General features: G+C 51.1%; 5 protein-coding genes across 5 annotated transcripts; 3 read left to right on the top strand and 2 right to left on the bottom strand.

The window, feature by feature from the left end:
- Window positions 1–414: 414 nt before the first annotated feature.
- Window positions 415–2,192, top strand: SCP_1302070 (hypothetical protein; the record flags this gene model as incomplete). The annotated part of the gene is made up of 9 exons (XM_027763504.1): window positions 415–458; window positions 514–567; window positions 624–752; window positions 803–848; window positions 901–966; window positions 1,018–1,094; window positions 1,146–1,179; window positions 1,232–1,285; window positions 1,344–2,192. The coding sequence occupies 9 exons, from the start codon at window positions 415–417 to the stop codon at window positions 2,190–2,192; spliced, it is 1,353 nt and encodes a 450-aa protein (XP_027619305.1).
- Window positions 2,193–2,688: 496 nt separating this feature from the next.
- Window positions 2,689–3,448, top strand: SCP_1302060 (Succinate dehydrogenase cytochrome B subunit, mitochondrial; the record flags this gene model as incomplete). The annotated part of the gene is made up of 5 exons (XM_027763503.1): window positions 2,689–2,755; window positions 2,807–2,843; window positions 2,908–3,068; window positions 3,125–3,307; window positions 3,363–3,448. 5 exons carry the CDS (start codon window positions 2,689–2,691, stop codon window positions 3,446–3,448), a joined length of 534 nt encoding a protein of 177 aa, XP_027619304.1.
- A 1,424-nt stretch (window positions 3,449–4,872) lies between these two features.
- Window positions 4,873–7,310, bottom strand: SCP_1302050 (Glycerol uptake protein; the record flags this gene model as incomplete). Its single annotated transcript, XM_027763502.1, has 11 exons — window positions 4,873–4,912; window positions 4,968–5,034; window positions 5,093–5,240; window positions 5,297–5,471; window positions 5,526–5,674; window positions 5,731–5,928; window positions 5,990–6,136; window positions 6,190–6,306; window positions 6,365–6,739; window positions 6,947–7,014; window positions 7,067–7,310. The coding sequence occupies 11 exons, from the start codon at window positions 7,308–7,310 to the stop codon at window positions 4,873–4,875; spliced, it is 1,728 nt and encodes a 575-aa protein (XP_027619303.1).
- Window positions 7,311–7,503: 193 nt separating this feature from the next.
- Window positions 7,504–10,781, top strand: SCP_1302040 (Suppressor of glycerol defect protein; the record flags this gene model as incomplete). Its single annotated transcript, XM_027763501.1, has 13 exons — window positions 7,504–7,567; window positions 7,617–8,108; window positions 8,156–8,482; window positions 8,533–8,638; window positions 8,694–8,764; window positions 8,815–8,943; window positions 9,001–9,279; window positions 9,339–9,435; window positions 9,484–9,623; window positions 9,678–9,931; window positions 9,985–10,080; window positions 10,133–10,402; window positions 10,461–10,781. 13 exons carry the CDS (start codon window positions 7,504–7,506, stop codon window positions 10,779–10,781), a joined length of 2,646 nt encoding a protein of 881 aa, XP_027619302.1.
- Window positions 10,782–10,876: 95 nt separating this feature from the next.
- On the bottom strand, window positions 10,877–11,831 carry SCP_1302030 (Protein-lysine N-methyltransferase efm4; the record flags this gene model as incomplete). The annotated part of the gene is made up of 5 exons (XM_027763500.1): window positions 10,877–10,961; window positions 11,014–11,080; window positions 11,142–11,611; window positions 11,665–11,730; window positions 11,785–11,831. 5 exons carry the CDS (start codon window positions 11,829–11,831, stop codon window positions 10,877–10,879), a joined length of 735 nt encoding a protein of 244 aa, XP_027619301.1.
- Between the last annotated feature and the right edge of the window lie 380 nt (window positions 11,832–12,211).

The following is a 12,211-nucleotide window of genomic DNA, read 5'->3' as shown; positions in this document are numbered from 1 at the left end:
CGGCTAACGTTCCAGCAGCCCAATTGGTTGATATTCCGACGTAAAATACTCGCCCTGGGTCAGCCAAAGGTACTAGCACAACCGTCCCGTCTTGTACGTTAGACCCCAAAATTAACGGAGTATCCGGGATTCATACAGGCCGACACTGTTATAGGAACGAAGGTGCAAGTGACAGAAAGCTCTGGTATCGTTGATGCTCATGGAGAATCGTGATCCATTTGTGTGGCGATCCATTTGTTTGGTGATCCATTTGTTTGCGAACTTCGCAATGATCAGCGTGGGATTGCGAAGATAAGCAGTGTGACGGAGACAGTCACGTCCAGAGCGCCGTCGTCGATCTCGTTGAACGTTGATCGTTCGACTTCGACTCGAGTCTTCAGAAGGCGACTGATCTTTATCTGGCCAGTGACCACCATGCCTAAGTATCAGCCTCCTCGGCACAAGCGAACTCACGATCCGTAGGTCGACTTCATCTGCAAGGTTTCCACAGATCACGTACAACTTTCTTGCCAGGTGTGTGTTCGGTCACATTCCCGACGTTCCAGTGGGCACGGCCTTCCGCTCAAGGTGAGCTTTTCCCTCGCGGAATTGGGTTGCGGGAAATGATGAAGGTCTGCCATTAGACAGGAGTGCAATGACTTTAGCGTGCACGCCGGGATACTGCAAGGGATCCATGGCCGCAAGGACGAAGGTGCATTTAGCATCGTCATGTCTGGAGGTTATGAAGACGACGAAGATACGGGATATTCGTTGTGCGTATGTGTGCCTAATAGCCGTATGTTTCTCACGTTATGACTGACAGCACATATACTGGATGCGGAGGACGGGACCTCGGTGCTGAGAATAAGGTGTGTGGGCCTGACCGCGTTGTTGAACACCAAAGCTCATGCAATTACTAAGGCTCGTGAAGGTCCGCAAGCTTACGATCAATCGTTTGAGAACAATCCGAAGAACATGTCGCTGAAGGTACGCTGCACATTCAGCAACTTGACCTTGGATTGACCCCGATCCTCACAGGTGTCTTCAATGACGAGAAAGCCGGTGCGTGTTGTGAGGGGATTCCAACTTCATTCTGATTTTGCGCCTGCGGAAGGGTACGTCGTCGTATTCGTATCAACTCGAATCGATCCCCAACGACTATACAGGTATCGGTACGATGGCCTCTACGTCGTTGAAGCCGTGAGTCTTAACACGTACTAAGCAATCTCTTTACCAACTACCTCTAATCCAGGCTTGGCGGGAAATGGGAAAGGCTGGCCACCTAGTTTGCAAATATCGCTTCCGTGTACGTCTACATTCATTCACCACCTACACATCCTGCTCTGAACTCATTTCTACCGAAGCGCCTTGACGGCCAGCCGACTATTCCTAGAAAGGAGGGGACTCTTCATCTCAATTTACCGAAGAGACGTGTTACAGCTTCCGCGAGAGAAGCACTGCCCGTCTTTAAGGACGAGAGGCCCGTCATTGAAAAGAAGACACTTACCGAGAGGAAGCCTCTCCCCTTTCAACGAAAGCTTATTATTATTGGGCCGTCAACCGTCGAAAGACTCGGCCAACCACTTGGTGCGAAGCCTTCCACGATCAAACGAAGGCTAATTACTACCAAGCCCTCCTCTATTGGACAAAAACCATTAATGGTCAAAAAGTCGCCGAATGCCACTGCAGGTAGCTCTAAGAGCAACACCTCCGCTGCAGGTAGCTCTAAGGGCAATCCCTCTGGCATTGGTGATTGTTCCCCGTCGACATCCGCTCCTGATTTCGCCCCTCCAGCTTGGCGCTCATTAAAATTCAAGAAGCTTCCGAGACCTGAAGACGAGCCTCCTCTACATGATCGCTCTTCAGTTGTTCCACATCGTCCCGAAGCCGGTGATATTAAACCTTTAATGAGGCTGGGATATTCTTCCGAGGCCGCTACCCCCGGTACCAATCTTCTGCTTGTACCACGCGAAATTCCGCGATCGCACCGGGGGAACGCACAGCTGGGAGATCCTACAAGGCAAGGTGCATCGTCAGTGGTAGAGGGAAAGAGGCCTTCGGGGGTAATTGAGCCGGTAGTGGTGCAGCGCCCCCAAGAGACGTCTCTTGGTTCCTCCAGCGCGGTCCCTGATGATGACGCTATGGAGGTTGACGATCCTGCTGACTTCCCCTCGATAGATGCGACGGAGTTGATGTGGCCCGAGGAATCATAAGATTCTCTTTGATAGACACAGCGTTTGGGATTAACCGCAGCCGGATACGTACAACTCGGACAGGGAGTTTTCGACGGAATGTGCGATCTGTGGTGCTTTCGTGATTGAGGGACGGTGTGGTGCTTCTCGTATTTGTTCATGACATTCCAATTGTACTTACTGACCTCTGCTTTTATTTTGCTTATGTGTTAGTATGGGATCATCGCACTTGTTTGCATAGATTACTTTTTGGTGTAAACATGAGATTAAGGCTGACGATATATGCTGTATCGAGCAACAACGCTTTTACTTCATTCCTGAGGTGGTGATGAACGAGCGGGCCTTGGATTTGACGTCGATAGGCAACAACCTCCTGGCATGCATTCGAGTTTCCGCCACGCACGTGACAGTTATGTCACACCATGTCACTGACACTCACGGCCGACCGCTACCGAACGCTCCTGTCGTGCGTCTCGCGCACAAGACGGTCAAGCTCCACAGGTAACTCCCAAGCATCATGTTGTCGACACGAACTATCGGCCTGGGACCAGCGTTGAGGAGGGCCGTCCTCAAGCCGAGGCATGGTGCGCCCTCTCTCTTCTACAGGAGCAAATATTTGTCTAAAACTGGTGCAGGCCAAACCCAAGCCCTACGGGCTATCTTCCCCAAACGGTGATTTGATACTAAGTTTTCTACCTGTCAGTGGCGCTGAATGAACATGATTACTGAATCACAGAAGCGTGCAGACACAGTCGCTCCCACCTTCCGCCTCCGTGGATATCCTAAACAAGCAGCGGCTGAACCGCCCTTCGAGCCCACACTTTGCCATCTACCAGCCGCAGCTCACCTGGCTTGGGTCGATTGCCAATCGTGTCACAGGCGCTGGTCTTAGCGTCTGTACGTGACACATGAGTCGTTCTATCTCATCTACCGAATTGCTCACCTCGCCTCAGTGCTGTACGCATATGCCATCGCGTACCTCGTTGCCCCCACCACCTTTGATTCGACTCATGTAATCGAGTTCGTCGCTGCTGCTCCTGACGCGGTCAAGTATGCCGCCAAGACTGTCCTCGCTCTGCCTTTCGCGTTCCACTCCTTCAATGGCCTTCGCCACCTGAGCTGGGATATGGGCAAATGTATGGTCCCGTTTTCTCTTCCGATTTGCGCAAGCTGCTCAAATGGCCGTTTCAGTCTTGACGCTCAAGGGAGCGTACAACACTGGTTATGCTGTCCTTGGTGCGACGGCGGTCTCCACCATCGCCCTTGTCCTCATGTAATTTCGGGTGTTTGTGTACACAAGTTTTCAGTCACAATACGATGCAGCGTCCGAGGTATTGGAAACGACGAGCATCTTTCTGTGTGATTCGGCAGCCATGTGCATGATCTGTGGTGTGCTCGTTCTGCGTCTCCTCACCACCGTAATCTGTGGCTTTGTTCCTCGCGCATATGCATTGCTATCAATCGTTTCACTTGATTCCCATGTCGGCACGAAAGCAGATTGGTATGTGTAATTCAGGATTCGGACACTCAGTGACTAGTGCTGACGAGACTGAGTAAATGCCACGGACGGTCAATGCAATTTATTTCATAGGTCCATATTGTATGCGCTTGTTTTGATCGCACCTTTGATTCACAACAAGGCCGGCCGCCGAACCATGTGCGACTTCTCTTGATCTACTCTGTACTTGTATCTCGAGCTTTTCCCGTCGAGTCTGTATTCGATCCCGCGCTTATAAAATAAGCCCGTGCATTGTACTAATCTTTCCAGTCTATTGCGCTCTGTACCATGCGACCAATATGTCATTGTACTATAGCGGGTCGCGCTACAGCCTTACTCTTGTCGTGGTAGGAGGCAAATCATTTCCCTGTCGCTTATAATAGGTACGCTGCATACATACATCATCTCAGTCCACGCTCGTCTACTCGATTTTTGGATTTAAATTTTCGTTAACCTTATTTTGTGGAGTGAACTTGCCGGAATGTACGTGAACCAGACATTGCCAGTTCGATGATGGTCAAAAACAAAGGACGGTAAGTACAGTGGCCGCTAGTCAGAAAACTGCCTCTAAATTCTCGGGCCTCCATGAACCACTGCACCTTCATGACTGCAATTTGTTCATCCCGCATTGAGATATCAATCGTTCCGGAACACTCGAGTCCTACGGCAGCAGCAGCTCCTTCTATTGGAGGACGTCCAGTGGAGAAATGGGGTCAGGATCCAGCAGCTTCGGCTGATCTTCAATGACCAGGGCTTCCTCGAGATAACAGCCACACTTGTATCCTGTACATGCGACGCAGGCTTGACATTCTGCTGTCGACAAGGAAGTGGTAGACACGTTACGGGATGCATGCACGCGCACTACTCTCTCGATTAACATCGTTGACATCACAGTAGTAGCTGCGATCCTCCGGATAAATGGTTTTTAGAATTCCGAGTAGTATATGGATGTGGTTGTATACATTTGCGAGGAGACTTCAAGCATAGCACGGTGCAACAAAAAGAACACTAAAGATCTCTGTCAGCCAGCGCACGGGATAGCGAGAAGCGGGAAGAACCGCAAGATAACGAATGACTGACATCGAGAGGTTGCAGTCGAAAATATAGCGCCCAGTACTACACCGGGTAATAGCCATGGGTACACTGCATCAGTACCGAATCTATGGGTGTACCGTATAATCCAAAGAAGCAAACTCCCCAATGTCAACAGCGTCGCACGATACCTTCCCGGAGCTCTTGCTCGCTGGAGATAAGGTCAGACGATGTCATTGGAAAGGGGGTGGGTGATGGAGACGCACCGATATTCGAACATCACTTGAGCAGCCACAAAGAGGCAAGTACACGCTGCCATGAGGAAACGGATCCCTACAGAATAGGAAAGTGATAAGCAAGGCTATCCTTCTGAGCCTAGTGCCTTAGTTACCTTCCCAGCTACCGAGAAGCTGATGAAGCATGTATGATATGCCATCAGTCCCTAAGACGAAGCCGACGAGATTTGCGCTCATCATCATCAAGATGTTGAATACGGCCCCTATTGCGCAGACATGGCGGTACCATACTCTATCCCCGTACTGCCGATCGCACGATCAACTGGGGCGGGCTAAGTCAATAAAAGTGGGGTACTCACCTTTGATGGACTCAAGAGATAACGAGCGACCAATTCAGGAAGGATGAAAAGAGTCACAAGCCAACCCCAGGCAAGCAGTCGGAAAGACAGGTCGTGCCACAATGCAACAAAAGAAAATATCAAAAGTGAAGCGAACACGACGTTCTTCGTGCCGCCGAGTGGTATGTAGATATACCTAAATTCACCGCGATTGCTGAACAACGACAAAATGCACTCGGCGATGTCTTACCTGACGATCCAGAGATTATAACTGCGATGCCAGCTTCTCCAGAATCCGAGGGTAGAATAGTTGTTTGCCATGCAACGAACCATGTTCTCAGGAGGGTCGATTCCATCCGCGAGCGCCCACAGGCGGAAGAAACGCCACGGTATCAGAAGCTAGTAAGAGAGTTGCATCAGATGACCAATATATGCAACGGAATAGAAGAGTCGACCTTGAGCCAGACAATGATCAAGTTCCAGAACCCAATCATACTTAGCTCGGCAGCAGTATCTCCACCCCACGCCTTGGCATCTTTGATGGCGATAACATACATGAAATGCAGGATGAATTCCAGAGTGAAGAAGCAAGCGAGAAGTCGGCACATGTAGCTCAATGTTGAGCGTAACTGCAAGGAAGTTGGCCTGCAAAGCTGTGCAAAAGTTGAGTTATCGCACAAGACAGTAACACAAGCAGGTCGCACCAAGACTAACCTGCCACATGAAGTCGTTGAACGTCATGATAGGCCCTGCAATGTATAATGGCGGATATAGGGCATAGGCAATGTAATTGGTGTATGAGTATGACTCGAGAGTGTGTGAAACGGTGGCTCTCTCTTTCTCGCTCAACGTCGATCCTGGCTTCGTCTGAAAGTCAGGATATGCCTCGAGATACCATGAGCGACGTGCCTCACATCAGTAGCTCCGGCAGAGTTGCATGCCCAATAATAGTCCATGTTGAATGAAACGAGGCGCAACATGGTGATATTGAAACTGATATGCCAGCGAGGATATATGCCCTCTATACTGTCCTGAGGAGAGCCATACTGAGATAAGCTCGTTAGCCATGACGATTATGAGCAGACGTACCAACATCTCCAATGATGGGTGCATACTGGCAAAGCGGTACCCTTCGTTCCGTTCATTGGCAAACAGAACAGCGGCGTTGAATATCCATGTCAGAAGTGGCCCAAATTTCGATGCACGGCAAGTCTTAGCTATCCCGTAGTTGGCGGTGACGATCGCGAATATCTTGACGATACTCGTGCCATGAAGGCCCAAAAGCATGAGTATGGAGAAGGTGAATAGGAATGGAACATGATATGTATTATTTAGGGGTCGCAAAGACATGTACCGCTTTGCTGAGTGAGTGTAAACAAACTTGGCGGCCAGGAAAGATCCAACAAGAATAACGAGCGCAGGGATATTCCCTCTGAAAGAACGATATTGAATGTCGCTATTATCCTGAACAAATGACGAAGGGTTAACCGCGCGGAGGCTGAACACCACTTTATATGACGCAAGTAAATCGGCAGTCTCGATATGGAACCGGATTTTGCTATGAAGAATACATGACGACAAGAAATCCTTCGTTTCTCTAACAGAGAGAGGTTCCGATTCCACCTCGTCTGTTTGGAGCCGCAGATATACTTTCCGCGAAACAAGACTCACCACTTTGAGTCCAAATAGCCACCCTGGGGACAGTCTCCTCCTGTAAAGAGGGTAATTGGGATGCGACGCTGAACACCAGCGGTGAACAAGGGTATGGGTACTAGTAGAATGAACACGTACGTGAACTCAGAGTCACGGGGATCCATATCATTATAGGGACAACTAAACAGAATACAAGTTCGTAGAAGATGAACTCAGGAGTCCTCCATCGTGATGGTGGATGCGGTGCCGCCTGGACCTGAGGACGGTAGGAAGAGGGTATGTCGATAGTGAGTCCTGTGACACTCAATCGCTTCCTTGGAACCTCGTCTTTTTCGAAGGAACGCAAATCGGTTGGCATGTCCAGCGCGACGTCGCCAAGCATGTAAAACCAGTGTCCACAGTCAAGTGTGCACGCGCAAGTTAAGTACCAAAAGGCTTCAGCTGGATTCCAGCTGGCGTTCACAAACTGTGGCGGTAAGTAGATTTAGATCTGGTGGAGATTGAAGCCTTTGGACAACAACCGTCAACAACCGCTCTGGTCTCTCCAGCCAATCAGACACGAGATCTACAAAATTATGTCGGCTCGCACAGGTCCTTCGCTACCCAAGTCCTTGCTCGAGGAGTTGGCGGGCGGAGACAGTTCGTCTTCCGATTTTTCTTGCATATATGTCGCTGAACGATGGGATAGCGAACGTACACGGGCATAGACGAAAGGCCGGACACCAACTCTCTCGTAAGGATGCACGGAAGCAGGACCGTCATGATCGTAAACAGCGTAAAGCAAACTTCTTCGCTCACCCAGTTACGCACCATACTGCATCTGCGAAGCGCGGCGCAGAAGCGGAGCACCCAGACAGTCCACAGCGGAAGAGAGCGAAGATAGTCAATTCTCAGCCTGCACAATCCGTATCTACCCAACACTCAGCTCAAAATCATGCTAAGGTAAAATACTCTAACAATGAGCCTGCGGAAGTAAAATCGACGCTGCGGAAACCGAAGACTGCGCTAGAGAAGCTCGCGACGCGTCCCGCCAAGAAGTCTACCCTTGGCGTCCCACCCGGTTCTCAACGGGAGGAAGAAGAGGACGCGTATATTGCCTATCTGGAGTCGAAGCTCGGATGGTCCAAGGGCGGAAAGCGTACGACAAAGTACGGCAAGGGTGGGGACGATGGGCTAGACGGTACTTTTCACCAGAAGTATTATTTGCCCGACTAACTCTTCCCGCAGATTTGCTGAGAGATCTCGACACTTTTGACAACCCAACCTCAGCTCTAGTCGGTCAGTCTGGAGATATGATATCTGATGAAGAAGACGACAGTGAAGAAGACGAGGATGAAAACGAAGAGGGTCCAGACAGTGGAGACGAAGACGAGGAGGATGGAGACATGAGAGAACGAGGTGAAGCCTCAGGGCCTGAGGAGGGGCCTGGGGAGGGCATCTTACGTCTAGACGAAGAAGATGCTGAATGGCAAGGATTTGGAGACTCCAAAACGTCCACAATACACACACAGTCTCCTTCCGATGCTCCAGCTATCTCTGCTCCCAATTCATCTGGTATGTTGCCTTTTCATATCTTTATTAGATTACTGACACGGAGCTTTCAGAGACACGTTATATCCCTCCACATCTACGGGTCCGAACGCAGGAAACCCCGCAAGATTCAGAAACTCAGCTGAAGCTGATTCGGCAACTGAAAGGTCTATTGAATAGGTTGGGATCATATTATACTTGTGTTTCCCAATTTCTCACTGACGCGGTCATCTAGGATGACTGAACAGAATATCGCGTCAATCGTCGATGGCGTCGAGGAAATATACCGGGACCATCGGAGGCACGGTACGAGTCCGCCTCTCCCACTGGGAATTATCAATGAATTCCGCTACCAGACGTCACGTCTACTCTGACAACGCTTATCATTGATGGAATATCCGCACACTCAATTTTACTCGACTCCTACGTGGTCCTACACGCCGCCTTCGTGTCTAGCCTGCACAAGCTCGTCGGTGTCGAGTTCGGTTCGTACACATACTGTATCGCTGTATATATCTGTATGTGCTCACTAAACTCGATAGCGGCGTATTTCATCCAGAATGTGATCACAACGTACGAGCGCCAATTCACCAACCTACAAGATCCCTCTCGCACAATTCCTGCCTCAAACGACGGACCATCCGCTGCAGGCGCAGACGGAGAGCCGCTGGGGAAAGAGTGTTCCAACCTCATCGTCCTCGTCTCTGAGCTGTATAACTTCCAGGTCATCTCCTGCGTGCTGGTGTACGACATCATCCGCGGGCTACTCGACGGTGAACTGACAGAGTTCAAGGTGGAGCTCCTACTGAAAGTCACACGCAGTCTGTCGACATTCTTTTTGACCACGCAGATACTAGATGCTGACGATTAGCGCGACTAGATTCTGGGCAGCAGCTCAGGCAGGACGACCCCTCGGCGCTGAAGAGCATCATCCAGATTGTACACAACAAGCTCCCCGCGCAGGCGAATGCCATGAGGTGCGCTCCGTAACATTTCTCCTCCACCTCATTCTGACGAAGTCACAGTTCGCGCACGCGCTTCATGGTCGAGACCCTGAGCAACCTCAAGAACAACAAGGTCAAGCGAGACGCGGGCCAGTCTGCTGGGGGTGAAGCTGTCGAGCGGATGAAGAAATTCCTTGCCGGGCTGAGCAAGAAGCGGCACGGTGAGTGCTTTCCTGTCATATCAGTGTTGACTAGCATGTAAACGTGTACTGCAGTACTTGCTCACGAGCCTCTGCGCGTGTCGCTTGAGGATCTGCGCTCTGCCGAGAGCAAGGGCAAGTGGTGGCTCGTTGGCGCTGCGTGGGGTGGGGACCCGCTAGTCGAGCACAAGGAGAGCCAGGCGGAGAAGGACACGGGCACGGCGGAAGCAGATGCGCCCAGCGAGAACGCGCTGCTAAAGCTGGCGCGGAAGCAAGGTATGAACACGGACATCAGGCGGGGCATTTTCGTAGTTCTCATGAGCAGCGAGGTAGTGTCTGCCACGGTGTCCATCTGTTTGTGTTACTGATTCGCCCTCAATAGGATTATGTGGATGCGTGTGAGCGGTTATCGCAGCTGAAGCTCACCGAGGTTCAACAACGGGAGATCATCCGCGTTTTGCTGCACTGTTGTGGAAACGTATGTCACCCGCTTTCACTGACCCTTTCCAATCTGACGGCCCGTCTCGCAGGAGAAATCATACAACCCGTACTACACCCTGATCGGGCAGCAGCTCTGCCGGACATCTCATTCACACAGGATAACGCTGCAGTTCTGCCTATGGGACTTCCTGCGAGATCTCGGAGAGACGAACGTCGGCGGGGCGGAAATCATCAAGAACCTCGGCGACGAATCGTCGGGCTTCGACGTGAAAAGCGTCTCGACCACACGGAAGACCAACATCGCAAAGGCGTACGCGTGGTGGATTGCAAAGGACTGCTGCACGCTCGCAATTCTCAAAGTGCGTCCTCACTCCGAAGTTTGCACGGTCTTCTAATCATTCACATTTCTGCGACCAGCCCGTCGACTTTACATCGCTCAAACCTCAGACACACACCTTCCTCAAAGAGCTGTTGACACAGCTCTTTGTCAGCTCCCAGGTCTCTACGCCGCTGCCCAGTTCTGATGCGCGGGACTTCCTCACAAGTCGGAACCGCGGCGCCCTCGAGGAGGTCTTCATCAAGGTGACGCGAACGCAGGCGCTCGTCGTCGGGTTGGTGTATTTCATGGGCGAGGCGTTCAGGGATACCGGGAAGGAGGAAAACGGTTTCATTAGGTGGGCTAGTCAGGTTGCGAGAGATACACTGCGAACGGGGTTGGATGCGGTCACTAGCCTATGATCTTGACGTGATGCACTATCTGGCGATACTGCCTCACCCACGCCGTCTCTGAACGATACGAATTGGCAAGCGAAGTCATCTCAGAAAGTACCGCATCATGCCGCTTTGCGGAACGCAACACTCGAATACACATTTCCACTCTTCCCACCGAAAGAAAGTGTGGGGAAAGCTATTCGAGAGCTGTGCAGTATCGAGGTTATGTTGGAAGCACTATATGGAAAGCATTACCCACTGATAAGTAAGCCCAGTCTCCGCGTTGGCGAATTTTGTTCTCAGTTCCTCTTCGGTGAAATTACAAGCTTTCGAGTGGGAATCGTAAGGTCAGGCGCATGAAATTAGAGCAGTATTGATCTTGCTTACATGTGATGAGAAAGTAGCCTCCAGGCTTCACGACCCTTGTGACTCTGCACGGATAGCTGTCAGCAGGCGCCGCTCCACCTTCACTCCTCCCCGCCAACGCGACCGCGTCAAAGGTGCCCTTGTCCAGCACGAGGTCCCACAAATAACTGCGGCTGGGCACCAAGCTCTGCAATGCAGGGACGTCTTCCGCAAGAAAGTCACAAGTACTGAACGCGATCGCGTCCGGCTTCAACTCGCCGCGGTCATCCTCTGACGGTCGGGACTTCCCAATCGCCCGGGCGAGCCGCACAGCGTCCGCGCTGTAATCGATGCCGCACATCCTGTCCGGCGCATAACCCGCGTCGTATAGCGCGAAGAGGAGGTTCCCGTTCCCCGAGCCGATTTCGAGGATGAACGGGGAGTCGCCCTGACTAGGCGGGAGGTTCTCCAGTGCCCAGTCGACCATATTCTCCACGCTATCTTCACCAAACCTGAATGGCGAAATCATTCAACCAAAGAGAAGCCTGAGAAGGGGAGGGCTAACCATATCTCGCCTTCATCGCCTATTTCCTCGAAATTCGCCAGTTCGGACGAGTACACATCGTCCCAACTGTCGAGAAATGAACTAAACCTATGAGAGAGGATGTAACCCGACCCCACTTACTGCTCCTTGGTCCCAAGCACGGATGGTGGCAAGTCAGTTGAGGACATGGGGGAGATGAAAATCGGTGATTGTGCTTAGTCAGCAGACCATTGGTGAAAGCTGTCCTAGAGAATCTCGAACAGGTATGGGGGGAGATTCATTTGCAGACTAGATGATAATATCAGTGGGAACTTGGGCTTGGTGTGACAGCAAAAGCCGGGTCTTGTATGGTAGAATGCGCCAAGTCGGTTGGATGTTGCTATAAACAACTGATGCAGGTGTGAACAAGCAGGGACATATGCATGAGGAAGCGAGATGACAATGAGCAGTGCTGGGATTAGGAATATAATACAGTAAATGGTATGAATACATCAAGGTCCAGGAAGTCTGTCGGGTACAAGTTGAGCACGACTGAATCTAACAACGCAAAGCTAGCCAATACAGACAT

The sequence above is a fragment of the Sparassis crispa genome (genome assembly GCF_003851025.1).
Source record: "Sparassis crispa DNA, contig_000012F, whole genome shotgun sequence".
Classification (NCBI taxonomy): Eukaryota; Fungi; Basidiomycota; class Agaricomycetes; order Polyporales; family Sparassidaceae; genus Sparassis; species Sparassis crispa.
Note: the sequence above shows the minus strand (reverse complement) of the source record. Positions and strands in the feature narration are given on the sequence as shown.